Genomic DNA, 17589 nt, shown 5'->3' with positions numbered 1-17589 from the left:
TGTTGGATTTTCCCATAGGCTTCAATGGCAGCGGTTTCTCCATTGAAAGCCTATGGCGGGAAACCCCATTGACGGCAACGGCGGAGCCCGCCATTCAACGCTATGGCGGCGGACCCCGTTGATTTCAATGGGGAAAGAGTGAAAAACAGAGATTCATTTTTTAAAGGGAAGAATCCTGTATTTTAAAAATGTGTTAAAGTGCATTTCTGTATCTCCGGTTCTGGAGGTCGCAGAGTTGAAATTTGGCCAATATGTAGGCTTTAATAATTGGCAGATTTCGACCCACTGGACCCATCAGAACGGAACTTATTAATATGTGAAAATATTAAAGTGTATATGGGATTTTGGATCTGCTCTGAAAATGCAGACTCCATCTGCTATGCTAAATAGGGCAGGAAGGGCATCCTGAAGAATTGGCATAGCCCTGTGATCCAAAGTGATCAAAAGTTAACTGCTCTGATTGTTTATACTAGGGCCGGAACAAAGGAAGTTGAGTGGTTTGGGAGTGTCATCCTTTACACTTACAATCTACTTCAAAGAGTTTTTCTAGCCAACTCGGCGCCTAGGGTTAAGAGAGGGGTTTGAAATGGTATTTAAACCAGGATCAGCCCTTACTCAATTGTCTTTCGTGTCTTGGTGATTTTTGAAGATGGCTGTATGAACTGCCAGTCCAGAATTATGACTGTTTGATCATTCCATCTGAAGTAAGTGTTATATTTTGTTGTTATTTGTGCTATCTTGTTGTGTTCACCTTATTCAAGAAATAAATTATATTTTATCATATCTAAGCCTCGTTCAGTTCAACCCAGTTAAATTTTTGGTGATTATTATTAATAGCCTGTCACAAAGTTACAGTCACAAACACAACATAGTGCAGTGCGTACAAAAAGCTGTTGGATCTCTGGGAATGGGGTGAAAATGAATATTTCTCACATATTCCCAGAAGATCAAAAGTCCTTCCAAAACTGTGGCAGTTACTGGATAGTCTGGATCAAGATCCAGACTATCCAGTATTTGCCACGGTTTTTGAAGGGCTTCCGATCTTCTGGAAATATGTGAGTAATATTCCTATTCACCCCATTCTTAGAGATCCAACAGCTTTTGGTACACACTGCACTATGTTGTGTTTATCTCTTGTAATTTTTGGGTATCATCTTGTGCTCCCCTGTTGTGGATAACAAACAGTTGGGGAGGGGAAATAAGCAGTTTTGGACTGGTTTCATACCAATTCAGAGCAAGTGGGAGTGTCACATGGAGAAATGTTAACATGTACCGAACATTTCACTAGTAAAATAGTCATTTATACACATACATACATATATATACATACACATATATATATATATATATATATATATATATATAACACACACACACCTCCAATAAACTTACCTCCAAATCCACCACTAGTCCTGGCTGACAGAGCTGTGTCTCAAAACTGAGGGAGTGAAGTTCTTCAGTAACAATCAGAGGCCCCTAAAGTAAGCATTCAGAAAAGACAATATATAACATCATGTAATATAATTAATGTAGTATAAATAACAGGAACTTTAAAAGATCATTCACGCTTATCTGATGTCAAGGTGAAGTCTGAAGTGGAGATGTATTGAGGCATTTAAGAATCACAGTTGGCCCTTATGCTAATGTTGTGAAGCGACATCCAAGTGCCGGAGAACATTTTAATCCCATTCATTTAAGTGGAGCTAAACTCTACGCAAGCACTGGGGAGTAACGTCAAAGAATTAAGTTTTATACTGGCCAAAAAGAGTAATTTTATTTGCTTATTTTTGTTCCAATATAGTATGATACTTCCTCCAATTTTAGCTCTGGGTTGGTATTTGGGGAGTGTCAGGATGAGTCATTAGCAGGCACAAATATTTTAAGGATGTATCATGTATGGATGTATCATATTCAGCTTGTGTGTTGCTCCATTGTTAAAGCAGCAAAACATGAAAAATCCTATATTTAAAAATAAATAAATATCAGTTCTGTAGTATTAGATAATATGGTCTGGATTGCCCTTTTAAGTAGCATTGTCAAAACAGAATATTTGTCCATCAATATATCCTACAGGTTGTATCATTATAATGGAACAGCGCAGTTTATCTTCAGCATGGAGCTTATCTTCATTGGTCAAATGTGGACAGTTCTAATGCCCACATCAGCTTGATGTTATGTACAGACCCATAAACTGTTCACATTACCTCATTAGTTCTGCTTCCTGCATTCTTCTGTTCTTTTAGTTGCTAAAATGCAAAAACATGAGGACAGTAAGTGCTCTGTTTAATGATCTGGAAAACAACATACTTCTATACAAAAGGTTTAACGTGAGCGTTTCATGCGAAATGGCTAAAAAAGGCCAGAATTACTAAGCGGTGTTACTCCATAAGATACCTTACCTGGTGGAAGACACCTTGCAGCCTACTCATTTTACTAAGCTGTGTTGCAAGGTGTCTTATCGGTTAGCACGGCTTAGTAAATATGGCACATTATCTCTACTGATTTGTTGTTTTTACCTGCCATGAACATAGTAAGGTATATTTAGCAAAGATTCTCAGCAGCAAAACTGATTAACCATGTGCAGTTTTTTGTTTGCACTAGTTTGGTCCTAAGAAATGAATGGGATTCTAGTGCAGTATTACTGGGTTCGCGTACCTTCTGCAGATACACAGACCCCTATTAAAGATGATGCATCCCTGTGCTGGAAAGACTTTAGCTCCACACATTTAGATGGAGCTGAACTGTTCTCCAGCTCTGGGAAGTCACTTCACAGCATATTAAATATAGGGAATAGACTCCGTTGTCTGGTGATCAAGCTACCAGCTTCACGAGGCTGTGTATAAAAGAGTTACTAATGCACAAAGGGTATCAATAGTAATTAAATCAGTCAGCCACTTACGGAAAAATAAAATCACATTGAATGAACGTTAATGGATATTTTATTATTTAGTGGTTTGTTATCAAAATCTGTGGCAATACAGGTACAAATACACACACTTCCATGGCTTTCTGTGGGTATTATAGTTATGTATCAAGTTTGCAACAATTATTCACTAAGTAAATATATAAACAGTATGGAAAATGCTACATGTCAGTAAAGGATTGAACTGGGACAATCAATGTAGTAGTACAGGTGGTCCTCACTATCCGTCGTTTCGTTTTCTGACGAACGGATTATCCGATGGATAATAATAATAAGAAGAAATTCTTGTATAGCGCTGCTAGTTTTACGTATCGCTTTACAGAGACATTTTGCAGGCATGTCCCTGCCCCGTAGAGCTTACAATCTATGTTTTGGTGTGTAACAGGGGAGTTATCCCTGTTCAGGAAATATGCCTCTAATCCAGCAGTGTGATGGTTAACTGCTGGTAGTCAATTAACAAACACCACCTGCCTGATTAGGTTGCTTAGAAAAGCCTGCCCTTGAAACAGAAAGGGAGATTTTGTTCCTGAATCTCACACAACTTGTGAGACTGAGCATGGGGACAGTTGTCTTGAGCCTGCCAGAAGAAACAGCAGTGCTGCTTTCAAGACAAAGGGGAAACTTCTAAACCCGAATGCTGACAAACCCTGAGGAAAAGGTAGCAACCAGGAACAGAGAAGATTTTCCCTCCAAACCACAAGGAACAGATAAGACTTTCATTTATAAGACTTTTTATATCTGCTCATTTCATGATATATGTTTGGGGCTGGGAGACATGCTTATCTAAAGGGAGTTGTGGACTGCATAGTATTTCACTAGAAATACTCCCAAGTGATTAGAAGCTTTGTTTACCCCTTGTTTGGATGGTTTCCTGATGTTAAGGAAACAGGCGCAATTAAAAGCCTTATTTAATTTCACCATAACCAGTCTCCCTTGCATACCTCTGTGAGCGTCCGCCTACATGGTGCCTGAGGCACAGGGAGATAAAGTGACTTGCCCAAGGTCACAAGGAGCCGACACCGGGAATTGAACCAAGTTCCCCTGCTTCAAACTCTCAGTGCCAGTCAGTATCTTTACTCACTTAGCCGCTCCTTCTCCCTATCACAATGCATTTCACTGATCCGACATCGGAAGGGATTATCCGCCGCTCATTAACATGGGATTCGCCATCCTACGGTTTCACTATCTACCGCAGTTTGCTAAACGGAATCCGTTGGATGACTGAGGACCGTCTGTACAACTCATTAGAGGCCTAAAAAAGTATAGGAATTCTTTTTCCCCATAATATTTTAAACACTGCCATTTAAAAAATTCCTTGTTTTCAGTTTCCTTTCCAGCTCTCTATGGTGCATGCTCAATGTTTCAACAGCTTCTCCCCCACATGCTCCCCAGTTTCTCCCTTCCAGCTTCTCCCCCACATGTTCCCTTCCTCTCCAGTTTCGCCCCTACAAGCGCCCCTCCAGCATCTCACAAACTCCTCTCCTACATACTCCCCTTCCCACCAGTTTTCCCCCACATGCTCCCCTCCTCACCAGCTTCTCTCCTACATTCCCCCCCAACTCACCCCCTTCTTGTCTCTAAACACTCTTCCCACCCCCTTCTGTTTTTACTCACACACCCATCATTTGTACTCTTACCCCCCTACCCCCTCCATGTTTTACTCGCACCATCCACATTCGTTTTTACTCACCTCCCACACTCCGTTTTTACTCACAGCCCCCCTTACTGTTTTTACGCTTATACCCCCACGCCCCTCGTCTTTACTCTCTTACACCCTCTCTCCGGACCCTACCTGAGGAATGTTGGTGCAGAGCTTGTCGTTACCCAAGCCACGCAAGGACGTGGGCCCACCCAGGCAATACCAGAAGTTGTGCCCCATCTTCCGGCTAGGCCTAACTTGTGGGTTCAGATCGCTGTGGCAAGCCCCCTCTGCCGCCAGCAAGGTCACTGACAAGCTCTGCACCCACGTTCCCCAGGTAGGGCTTGGGAAAGGAGGCAGAGTGGCCGCATAACTGCCGGAACACTGTTCCGGCTGTCAAAATATATTCAGCGTTCTTGCTCCACTCTAGCCCTGATGTGCATGGATTTTTATAACAAAATGTTATCAGAGGCTTGAATTCAATTGGTATCAGATTGTAACATTCTTATATTTAGAGATGTCCGAACTGGTCCAAAAATTGCTTAATTTCTGTTTTGCGCAAACTTTAGAAGATTCTCATTTTACCAATTTTAACAACTGAAAAGTTCTACCAAACTTTTTGGTGAGAGAACTAATTTCCCAGGTACCTTTACGAGTATCTTGCGACGTGTTGTATAGATGAGTGTTTTGAGAGGTGAATAGGACAATGGATACCCTACTAAATAGGACGCTTTTTCTCGCTCACTTTTTGAAGTTCCGTAAAAATGGCAAATCTCACCAGGTTCGCAAATTTAGTTGGAAGGTTTGCATGTCTCTACTTATATTTACCACGTGGTTATCAATAATAGCATACTAAGCAAACTCATTATGATGCACACAATATTGCTACATTTAATGAACAGGACTGACATTTGTACAAGATTACGGATTAGGTTAATGCTTCGCTCCCTTGCGAATTTGCAAGCCCATTCCCAGAATCCTTTGTCTTTGCGGAGTCTTTCACTTTTTGAAATGTAGAAAATGTAATCTGGAACCAGCTAGGTTATGATATGTTTCATGTTCCAGATCTGTACCTATATGGACATAACATGACTTTGTAGAAGCACTCTAAATTGTAAAGATTCACTTACCAGATGTCTGAATTCTGCCGCTAAACACCCGTTAGTGGATTCTTCCATGTTCATTACTTTTGTGTGTGTTCCTAAAATGTTAAATTTACGGAACCTGCAAATAAAAGTAAATGACAAAAATCAGCATTGAACTCATTTGTAGCACTGACAAAGTTAAAGTTCTTGCTCAGATTTCAGAGGTTCACTCTCATCCATGATCAACCTGCACTTTAGAAGGACACAGATGTGCAAATGTCTCACAGTTCATTTGGCAAACATTTTTGAGATCTTTCAGGGAAACTTTGGATATTTGCAAAGATTTGCAAAGGTTTTAACCCACATATTTTTTGTCACACACCAAGATTATGAGCATACACAACAGGATATAGGAGCAGGATTCCTTTATGTATGCGCTATACAAGACATTGAGAAAGGTAGAATAGCTACAGCCAGCTCAGCACCCATTCCGGTTTGCAGTCCTGAGGAAACGGATGGTTGTCTCACAGGCACTGTAATACAGTATGTGGTGCTCATGGTTCCCTACCCTACTGCTCTTGCACTTCAGTAACCTCTCATTGTATCTATTCTATGCATATGCACAGTACAATGGTGCTCAGGTACAGTATAGGCGAAAATATTCTGGTCTAATTGACTTCTCTAAAAAATAAAAAAAAATCTGACCTGTAGCTAAAATTAATATCCAGAGGTGTTCCAAAGTCAAGCCGGGTCGGTACACAAAAGGAGTTAAACTGCAAAAAAATACAGGACAAGGAGCAAGGCACGAGGCACAACAGATGCAGGAGCACAAGGCTACAACAAGTTTTGCTCAGCAAGGTATGAGAGGAACTGCATGGTTTATGTAGCACACAGGAACCAGTAGCAAAGGAGGTGCAGCAGAGGCACTGCCTCCGCAGAGGCAAGGATTGGCTGCAGGAGACAAGTGGGCTAAACGACTACTTGCCACGAAGCTGGGGAGCGGTACACGTCGTCACGTGTGCGCGCCACACGTGAGAGAAGAGCTGCGCGTGCGCTCTGTAAGCAGAGCGGGGTTGCGCGCACGCCAGAGCGGAGGTTTGAGAGATGACAGGTTAGGAGGGAACATGTCGCAAAGGACATGTTCCCCGATTCCTTACACACACTGCGTCCATGCACTTCACTCCCCCTGGTGGAATCTTGGTTAACCCAGCATTGTGGTTGAAGAGATCCCCATAGCCATCATGGGACGATATTTTGCAGCACTCTTTCTTCAGTACTGGGTGGATCCGTAGGGAAGACTGTTAGTTGGCGGGTTCTTGCAAATACGCTCGAATCACTGAGCACACCACATCGGCGTTGGCCCCAATATGATCGGGGAGCTTGGATGTTCTCTGGGTTCGGGGCATATCATCGCCTCCACTTCCATGGTATGAGACTAGCCAGTGTTCAGCTGCGCTATATCCAACCTAACCTTCACCACACCGCCAATGGGGTAGTCCTCATTACTGAGTCCCCACAACTTCATCTTGTCCGCCGACTGCAGAGGCAGATGTTTTAGATGTTGGTTGTAGAAGGGTCGGCATATAATTGTTACTTGAAACCCGGTATCCAGCAATGCCGAGGAATATATGCCGCGACGAGGACACGTATTATGGCCGCCGGTCCCACGCGACTGTAAGCGTCTGATGGGGGTGTTTCATCGGGACTTGGTACTGGGGTGCTCTCTGAGAACATGAAAGGTGTTTCTGCCAACTGAACTTTGCAGGTGATGGACTTAGGGTTGGATGTCCTAGTTGTTTTTTTGGGGGGGCTCCGGACATTTCTGAGACAAGTGACCTTTCTGGTCACAGTTGTAGCAGACGATATCACTCTGGTTTGCCTCGGTGCTGGAGGTGGGAGATCCTTTCCTGGGCATCCTGGACATGGCAACATGCACCTTGGGGGAAGGGTCATCCTCTGCACTTTCAGCCTCCTTGAGCTATGGGGCCGACACTCCCTTGGGCTCGTCCTTGTGGGACTCTTTGGCTTTCTTGGGGGTGTGGAAGTATAGTTGCTCAGAGCCATGTAGCTGGGAGGTGTGGTGGCCGGAGGAGCGCACTGCATCATTAGGGCCAAACGGTGTAAGGGTAGAGATCCCTTCAGAAGTTGTTTAAGTCGGTACTGGTCCACCACTGCTGTCGGAATGACTCCCTTGGAGAGTAGCGTCTATAACGATAGTTGTAGCCGTCAGACAAAGGCTGACAGCTCTGCTCCTTCCTTTTGGCAGAGAGCCCGAAACTGGGCCAGGAGTTCGTCCTCGTCGTCTTCGGCCATGTAGGATTGGGTTAGGAGTTCCACCAACTCATGAGTGGTGACTTCTCCCTCCGTTTCCGGTGCATTCGGTGGCCGGAGACACTCGACCAGCCGCTGTCTCTTGACAGCCTCGGAGCAGGACCACTCATCAAGCACTTGGAGAGCATGCTCTTTCCAGGCCTCGAACCCTTCCTCCCCCACGGGTGTGGGCGTTATCTCGGAGAAGGTCTTGAGTTTTCTATAGTTCTGCGACTGAGAAGACATGGTTAGGGCTTCTACTAATTGTGGTAGAGTCACTCCCAAGACGGAGCCACTAGTGGACAGGTGACTGGGTATGAGGGCTCTTGGGTAGGAGTTTGTGCAAGACCTCACATACTAGCTGGGGGTAGGTGACAGGTGTTGCGTCATGGCTTGGCTGGATGCCCCTAACAGGGCACTTGGAGTGAAGGTTACCCTGGGTAGGAATAAATCTTCCCTGGTCAGTGTACTTGAGGCTGGGGCTTTAATCTTCCATCCCCCAGGGGTGTAGGAGGAGGTGGACGCTTCAGCCTGATAGGGGACCTCTGAGGAGAATCCCGTGGTTGACGCTGCCAGAGAAGTTGATAACCCAGGTTATATGAGCGGGTAACCCTCAGGCAGGGCCTCTGATTGATTTAGGGCCTATGGGGCATCTTCCAGGCATATTTCTCGCCCTGTGGCCAATAGTACGATACTCCAACAATAAGTGGGGTCATATTTTCGACCTATGATCTTGGCGAGAGTTTCTCGCGTGGTCGCGGACAATAATCATAGACGTGAGGGCAGGGACTCCTCCCACTGCGTGGGGGTTTGTGGAGTTGTAAGGCCCAGTTGTGGACCTCTTGCTGGGAGGGTACATGGTGTCGAGTTTGGTTTCTCTAATTTAACTGCTGATTCGGGCACCCCACGTCAGAATCTTAGCAGTGCCTCCAAATGCTGTTTCCCCCACACTCTGGGAGATGAGACAGCTAGAGTGTAATGTGGTGCATGTTACCTGTAGGGTCACAGGAGGCCTGAACCTCTGCTGCTGGGAGCCTGGGGTGTACCTGGTTGTTCCGGTGACAGCGTCTCCAACTGCGAAGGATCCGAGTAGTGCCGGATAACCCCTTCACAGGACCCAATACAATAAATACATACACAGTATATATTGACAGGTTTACTGAACATGCTACACCATACATATGTGTACACAGATATGTATTAACTCCACAATACTCGGATGCAGGGGGCAACAGTATCCAGCCCCAATTGTTCCTCCCACCCCAAGTGTGTGTGACAGCGCTGCCCACAGTAAGAGTGTATATTTGGTGTATATTTCCCCGCCCCCTCTGCAAGACACAGACATAGAAGCAGCAGCACGGATCTTCTGGCCCCGCCCCCTCTGCAAGACACAGACATAGAAGCAGCAGCACGGAGCGCCCCAGGTTTCCCTGCAAGCTGCTCGCGCCCCCCCTACATAATCGTGCGCCCCAAGCTAATGCGAGTGGTCCCCAAGGCGAGAGGCTGAAATACCAGCGATTGGAGTGGAGATTATCCAGACCCTACACCGAGGCTGTTGGAGTGAGAAGGAGAGAGCCACGAGACTATCACGGGCGTCCGTTGGTGTTTGGGTAACAATAACCCTGAAATGCTTGTTTATTTTATTTAAATGTACGCACAATACTTACCTCCTTATTTTGGTTACTAAAGATATCATTTAATGCACTATGAGCGTTGTGCGCTGTGTTTTTTGTATTTTTGAGGGTCACAGGAGGCCTGAACCTCTGCTGCTGGGAGCCTGGGGTGTACCTGGTTGTTCCGGTGACAGCGTCTCCAACTGCGAAGGATCCGAGTAGTGCCGGATAACCCCTTCACAGGACCCAATACAATAAATACATACACAGTATATATTGACAGGTTTACTGAACATGCTACACCATACATATGTGTACACAGATATGTATTAACTCCACAATACTCGGATGCAGGGGGCAACAGTATCCAGCCCCAATTGTTCCTCCCACCCCAAGTGTGTGTGACAGCGCTGCCCACAGTAAGAGTGTATATTTGGTGCACTTGTTGACTGTATGATACCTGCCAGGTGCTCCCGCACCTGGTACCACCAACTGAGGTAATGGATCCGTCCGGTCGCACACTGTCGCTTTCAGTGATGGCGTCCGCCTCTACGTGGGGTGGACTCCAGCTGGAGTGTCCCACCTTAATAGTCTCTGCCTTGCGGTGATTGTCTGGGCCCAAACCACAGGCCACAAGTCTCTGCACAGCGTCCTGCTGTGTCCCTGACACTATTCAACTACAGGGACAGTGTCCCTATCTTATGGGCCTGTCCCTGTAGCAACCACAAACTTATGGGGGAGTCTGTGCCTATCTGGGGCCTATAAGGGGGTTTCTGGCCTAGTTCAGGGGCTACTGATACCCTGAACACACCCTCACCCTTCTGTGTCCCAGCTCCGACTGGCGTGTTGTGCAGAGCGCATAAAATGTATCTTCTGCTCTGGCCTTAATCCCTGCAGCCCTATTGGTTTTGCACCTCACATGTCTAGCAGACCCTACTGCTGCTAGGAATTGTAGTTCTCCTGCGGCCCTTCACGTAACATGGCCGCCACTTATCGGACCCACTGCGCAAGCGCAATCTCCCCCAATGGCCGCCGCGACCACTGATCTACCTCTAATGGCCGGCTCCCACTCTTCTGCGTATGCGCCAGATGCTTCTGCGCATGCGCAGCCAATCCCAAGATGGCGATGCCCGTACCAGCGTCCCACCTAGGAACTCCAACCACACCACTACTCCCGGCACTCTCCGGGTGCACCCGCGCACCTTTGTACTATAACGGAAGGTAAGGGGGCCAATGGGGACACCTGGCCATATGTACGTGTGATTAAAAGCTAAATGTAAAATAGAGAGGACTTACCCCTTTACTGTGTTCTTTTCATTGACATCTCTAACAAAAGGAGTGAGAAAGAATACAGGAAAATAGATGTAAAAAGGCAGCTGCACTTTTATATATGATCAGAGTCTACCATCTATGTTAGATCTGCGATCAATTGAGCACCCACCATTCTCATAGTAATCTACAGTATCTTATATAGTTGACTGCAGCAATCAAAAATGCTCAGATTAAAAAGTACAGTTTTTTTTAAATGATGTTTAAAACCAAAATTTGCTCTTCTCTACTTTTTGATTAATTATGGTATTATATTATATTATTTCTTTACATATTTGAACTGTTCTTTCTGTGTCCATCAAGAAGTCACTAGTGAGCCAATACATAAGTATGACAGATAATGTTACTCTTGCTGATGAACTCCCTTGGAGGGCGCTTTTCTGGTTTACCATCTTTAAAAAGGGGCAAATGCTGTTTAAATTACTATTATTGTTTTTAAATATTGCTTATTTTAAGACGGAGTAATCTTGCACTGTGGGACCACAAAAGCAACATGCAACAGTATATACCCACGTTATACTAACTTGTTAAATAAATACTTACTTATCAAACAAGGCTTTCACTTTTAATTGATAATTCAGCTCCTGTAGTTTGACCAGAAGTCTGTAATGCAGAAAATAAAAACAAACAGGAGAAATTATATTTACTAAGCAGTGCTATTCTCCAAGACACATTCCAGCACTTGAAATGGACGGAAGGTGTCTTATGGACCATCCCCGCTTAGTAAATATGGGCCTATAAATGTCTTAAGCATGTTGCATTAAACACATTGTACATCCAAAGTCCATAATGAACTAGTATTCTTCTATATGACTCTTCAGTCTGATCTGTTTGTAGATTGGAGCATTGACATACTTTGCACCTATTTTGCCACCGGTGCATCAGCTCGCAGTATGGGAAGTTTTAGGAGGAGGAGATAGGGAGAAGGTAACAGGCACATTACAATATGGTGCATCAAATTCTGTATCGGTCTATTCTAACTGGACGTAAACATGTCTGCCCAACAATCAATGTCCAATTATTAAAAACCCTTGCTGGAGAAAATATTAGCCCTATTCTTTTGGATATTGTAGAGCAGCTCTTCTTCAGCACAGGAGAATGGCTTTACAGCCTATTGAATAGTGGCCCTGGTATCAGCATTTTAAATACTCCGTCATTTTAAAGACTGTTGGCCATAATTAGTAAGTGGTGCAATGCTATAAGACAAGTTCTGGTGCTGGAAGACCGCTTATGGACCTTTGAAGTGAATGGTTAATATGGTATCTTATGGAGTAGCAGTGTTTGGTAAATATTGCCAATTATAAGCTCCCCAATGTTTTTTGTGTTAAATGTAGTATGTTTGTATTATCTTGTATACATCTAGCAGTAAAAGGAAGAACTTGGTTTATCTCTAAGGTAGTGAGATACATTATGGAAATATGCCATGGACTCATTGATTGCAGAATGACAGTGGAAATAACTGTGACCCAAAAGAGCAGACAGTACCTGAGCTTCACGGTGAACTGCACTCCAGTCTTTAGAACCAAGGGCCTCTGAGGGTGTGTGGGCATGCAAGGTTGTCTTTCAACCACAAAAGAACTGGATTGGAAACAAGGGAATAGCTTTAATGAGTATTAAAACACACTACTCTTTTTTTAAATATTGCAAATGTAATGATTTGGAAAGATATGGCAAAACATCTCACAAAAAGGTCATGCATAAAGACGTTTCATACAGAAATCTGCACTGACCAGCGTGGGAACATCAGCCTTATTTTCATCATACACTCCCTATTACACACATTGGATGCCCTCCAGGACCTTAGTTTGGTTGACCCTCATGCACACATCATCTGCCCTCACAGACTTCCCTAAACCACATACTGTATCAGTTGCCCCGTCAACTTAAAAAATCCCAAATCTTAAATTGGGATTATCCTCTTGAACTAGTTCCCCATAGAGATGACAATCGCACTTGAAGGTTAGGATCATGCACTTATACTACATCAAGCGACAGAGATATACTACATGACAGTTATCAAAGAAGCTCAAATGCACATCCAATACGACAAACCAGTTATTTAATTTCTATATGGTTTTTTTCTCATAGGTATGGGTCATTTAGTTCAAACTTTTGACCCACAGTAAACATTTCAAGCATGAAACCACATCAAGGAAGACCCCTGTCAGCAGGTCCTACACTACCAATGTTATAGTGTGCTTTTGTATTGCCTCCACTGCAAAGACAAAACGCAATGATAGTCAATAGCCCTTAGGCACTGCATACATGTCACACATCCCATGCTATTCACCATAATTGCTTTTTCCCACGGTAATATTCTGACAGGGGGGGAGGAGAGTGGGGAAGGAGAAGGAGGACAAAATCAGTGAGTGAGGAGGAGGAGGAATTGAGTGAGTGGAAGAGGGGAATTGAGTGAGAGAGGAGGAGGGAGAGGAAATTGAGAGAGATGATGGGGGAATTGAGTGAGTGAGAAAGGAAGGGGGAATGGAGTGAGAGAGGAGGAGGGAGAGGAATTGAGTGAGAGGGAGGGAGAGGAATTGAGAGAGGGGGGGGATTGAGAGTGGACGTGGAGCACTAGAACAGTGGCCCACCCAAAAATGTGTGCTCATTTATTGGCATGCTTGAAATAAAGGTTGGCCACCCCATCTTATACTATAGTATAGTATATGCCCTTCGTAATCACCCACATAATAAATCAGAACTGTAAGTTTGAAAGCTGTGTCCATGTATGAGAAGACAAACGTACCTCTGGATTATTTGCTTAAAGAGAGCCTGAGTACGTTCCTGCAGGGCCTGCTTGTTGTGTGTAATGGGATCAAATTCATACGTCAGCTTCTGTTCTAGTTCCTCTAGTTTCTTTAGCTGTTGGCGGACCTGCTGTAAGCTTTTAGCAATACAGGTTAACCTGCAATGACAAACAAGGACATCTTTACACCAGACTCTCCAACTTATCCCTGTCCTTCATGGTAGAAAATGCTTTCTAGAACACAACAGCTAATGAAGATATTACTGCACTCTGAAAAGTGTAGCCTTTATAAGTATGCAATACAAAATAGTTTTGCTAGGATCCTTGTGTTGGATTGTAATAGCTTAAAGTTTAAATAGCTCTGTAAGGCTTCAAAAGTGTGACATTAAAGAAACAATACATTGTTTTTTTCTTATCCAGTATGTCGCCTTGTGCTTGTCAGTTATAACTAGGTATAAACATTTGTTTTGCTTAACCATAAAAATAAACCTAAAAAAGATCCATCTTCAAAGTGAGCTAAATGTTACAAACCATATATTTTTTTTGTTTTTCTTGCTACTTGAAATGTATTTGTAATTTTATTTTAAAAGGCCCAAAGCCTGGAGTAGAGTGTCCACATGGCAACCTGTGATATTTATTCCCCCATGCAGCGGTTTTCCATGCGGACTTCAAAGAGATTTATCAGAGAAATGGTTTCATCGGAAGCTTTTCTGAGAAGAATCTTTGAAGTCCACTGAAGTCCAAGAGGGAAAGGCTTAGCAGCCCTTTTAATTTTGCATTACAGCAGGTCTTTTTTTGGAGTAAAACACGGTTTAAAAATGAGTGATCAGTGCAGTAAAACTAAAAAAGGTTGAAACAGACATGTAGGGGGGACTGGACCTTAAATACCTCGTACTTCAGGAAGTCTATACATCTAAGTACAAATCTTACCAGTTCTGAAGCTGGTCGAGACACGCATTAGGTGGACCTCCAATGCAAGCTATCTGCTGCCTTTGCTTCCATTCAACCAGCTCTTCACTAATCAGAGCACTCTGTGTATGTTCCGTTGCATTTAGGAGTTCTGCTATTTTTTGAACAATTGCCTACAGAAAATAAAAGCAGAGAGACGTTTCCTTCGTTGGTAAAGAGGAAGTACGTGATCAGAAAGGAGAAGAAACACATTCTCAATTTGATGATTCTAAGGCTACGCTTATAGTACCAACGACGGCGAAGTGACGTGACGTCAGGCTACGGCTGCTGGAAAAATGTAAAAAAAAAAAAAAATAGAGATGACTTCTAGCGATCGCGACCAAGTCGTCGCACCACGCTTACTATAAGCGCATGCGACGGCAGCAATGCATTTGTTTTGACGCAACGTCGCTGGCACTATAAGCGCAGCCTTATAATACAGAATACCAATACTTGTTTTCAGTGTTCGACAATCCTATACATTTACTCGCCCGGGGCGGGTGGATTTAACCCCCGGGCGTGTAAATATTGGCCCAAGCAGCACGGTTTTTTTTTTAAATTCCCCCGTTCGCGCTGAAATTTCCCTGCTTGCGCTAAAAAAAAAAAAAAAAAAAAAACTCCCCCTACCTGACAGCTGATTGGTGCGCGCTCCCTGGCTTTGTGGGCGCGCGGCCAGGCTCTATATGAGCCCGCCCCCAACGAGTGGCCATTCTTTCTGCCTGGAGATCTGTTGGAGGGTAAGTACTCTCCATGCTGCGGCCCCTCTGCTCCTTCCCTGCGATCCCCCTGGTCCCCACATGGCTCCCTACTCCCCACCGCGGCAGCTCTCCTGTCCCCTGCTCCTGTCCCCTTCCCCTCCTCCTGTCCCCTCCTCCTGCTCCTGTCCCGTCCCCTCTTCCTGCTCCTGTCCCCTTCCCCTGCTCCTGTCCCCTTCCTCTCCTCCTGCTCCTGTCCCGTCCCCTCCTCCTGCTCCTGTCCCTTTCCCCTCCTCCTGTCCCCTTCCCCTCGATCCACCGATCGATGTCCGGGGCAGGAGGTCCCCGCTGCTGCAGCCCGGTTGGCTTTTGGGGGGGGGAGGGCTCGGCCCTCACCACGTGCCTCCCATGCGCCAGCTACCTTCATGATGGCGCAGCCGCCGCATGAGGTGGGGGGATGTCGGCCTGGCCCCTCCCCCGCCCCCCCCCACGAGCTTCATGCCGCCGCGGGCTGGGGGGGAAGAAGCAGCCTGCAGCTTGGCCGTGCACTGTGACATGCCGGCGAGGGGAGCAGGGCAGTGGCGGCCACGGCGGGGCTGACTGTCACCTGGGGCGCCCAGTGGGGGATACCTCGCCACGAGCCTCCCACCCACCCTGCTGATTGGGGGGGGGGGGGGGGGATGTCGGCCTGCCCCCCCACACGAGTGGGAGATGGGTGCGTGTGGGTGGGGGAGGAGCGTGGTGCTGTGTGTGTGTGTGTGTGAATGAATGTATGTGTGTATGGGAGTATGTGTATGTGTGTGACACCAGAGGTACCCCCCCAATCAGTAACCTCCCCCCACAGTCAGTAACCCCCCCCCCAGTCAGTCACCCCCCCAGTCAGTAACCCCCCCAGTCAGTCACCCCCCCAGTCAGTCACCCCCCAGTCAGTGTCAGTCACCCCCCAACCCCAGTCAGTGTCAGTCACCCCCCCACCCCCAGTCAGTGTCAGTCACCCCCCCACCCCCAGTCAGTGTCAGTCACCCCCCCCACCCCCAGTCAGTGTCAGTCACCCCCCCACCCCCAGTCAGTGTCAGTCACCCCCCACCCCCAGTCACCCCTGCCCCACCCAGCCACTCACCCAGCAAACCACTCACCCAGCCAGTCACTCACCCAGCCTCTTTCTCTCTGTGTATCACCCACCCTCTGTGTGTGTCACCCACCGTTTCTCTCCTCTCTCTCCCCCACACACTCTCTCTCTCCCCCACACTCTCTCTCTCTCTCTCCCCCCCCACACTCTCTCTCTCTCCCACACTCTCTCTCTCTCTCCCACACTCTCTCTCTCTCCCACACTCTCTCTCTCTCCCACACTCTCTCTCTCTCCCACACTCTCTCTCTCTCTCTCCCTCTCCCCCACACTCTCTCTCTCTCCCCACACTCTCTCTCTCTCTCCCCCACTCTCTCTCTCTCTCTCCCCCACACTCTCTCTCTCTCTCCCCCTACACTCTCTCTCTCCCCTACACACTCTCTCTCTCCCCACACTCTCTCTCCCCACACTCTCTCTCTCCCCACACTCTCTCTCTCCCCCACACTCTCTCTCTCCCCACACTCTCTCTCTCCCCACACTCTCTCTCTCTCTCTCCCCCCCCACTCTCTCTCTCTCTCTCTCCACACTCTCTCTCCCCACACTCTCTCTCTCCCCATACTCTCTCTCTCCCCCCACTCTCTCTCTCCCTCTCCCCCACACTCTCTCTCCCTCTCCCCCACACTCTCTCTCTCTCCCCCACACTCTCTCTCTCTCCCCCACACTCTCTCTCTCTCTCCCCCACACTCTCTCTCTCTCCCCCACACTCTCTCTCTCTCCCCCACACTCTCTCTCTCCCACTCCCCCACACTCTCTCTCCCTCACACTCTCTCTCCCCCACTCTCTCTCTCCCCCACTCTCTCTCTCTCCCCCACACTCTCTCTCTCCCCCACACTCTCTCTCTCTGTCACTCACACTCTGGATCTGGATCTCTTATTTACCCTATATATCTTAACTGCCCTATACTACACCGAAATCTTAACTGCCCTATACTGCTTTCTTCCAGATCTGACTCAAACTTCACACGGAAGACATCGGAATCCCCCCCCTAACCCAGAAGACATGTAGGGAACACCTCCCCAATGTAAAACATTGCGGGAATGAGCGTACCTGGACATTGAGGGACTGCGGATCAGGTAAGATCCCAGGTGGGATTGCTGCTTTAGATATTGTGAAGCGGGGGCATCCAGACACTGGTTAAGGGGTTCAGGAAACTAGTCATTCACACCTGGCTTTTA

At 46.3% G+C, this 17589-nt stretch overlaps 1 protein-coding gene across 1 annotated transcript in view; it reads right to left on the bottom strand.

The window, feature by feature from the left end:
- STAT1 (signal transducer and activator of transcription 1) overlaps positions 1-17589 on the bottom strand; it is a 49931-nt gene that overhangs the window by 17413 nt on the left and 14929 nt on the right. Inside the window, exons 8-15 of the mRNA XM_075608355.1 lie at positions 14576-14727; positions 13646-13804; positions 12385-12477; positions 11443-11502; positions 10867-10896; positions 5693-5786; positions 2205-2246; positions 1393-1476 (exon numbers count right to left, since the gene is read on the bottom strand). Of these exons, the coding sequence (XP_075464470.1) occupies positions 1393-1476; positions 2205-2246; positions 5693-5786; positions 10867-10896; positions 11443-11502; positions 12385-12477; positions 13646-13804; positions 14576-14727 (714 nt within the window). The remainder of the gene's footprint in view (positions 1-1392; positions 1477-2204; positions 2247-5692; positions 5787-10866; positions 10897-11442; positions 11503-12384; positions 12478-13645; positions 13805-14575; positions 14728-17589) is intronic.

Source organism: Ascaphus truei, chromosome 7 (assembly GCF_040206685.1).
Source record: "Ascaphus truei isolate aAscTru1 chromosome 7, aAscTru1.hap1, whole genome shotgun sequence".
Classification (NCBI taxonomy): Eukaryota; Metazoa; Chordata; class Amphibia; order Anura; family Ascaphidae; genus Ascaphus; species Ascaphus truei.
Note: the sequence above shows the minus strand (reverse complement) of the source record. Positions and strands in the feature narration are given on the sequence as shown.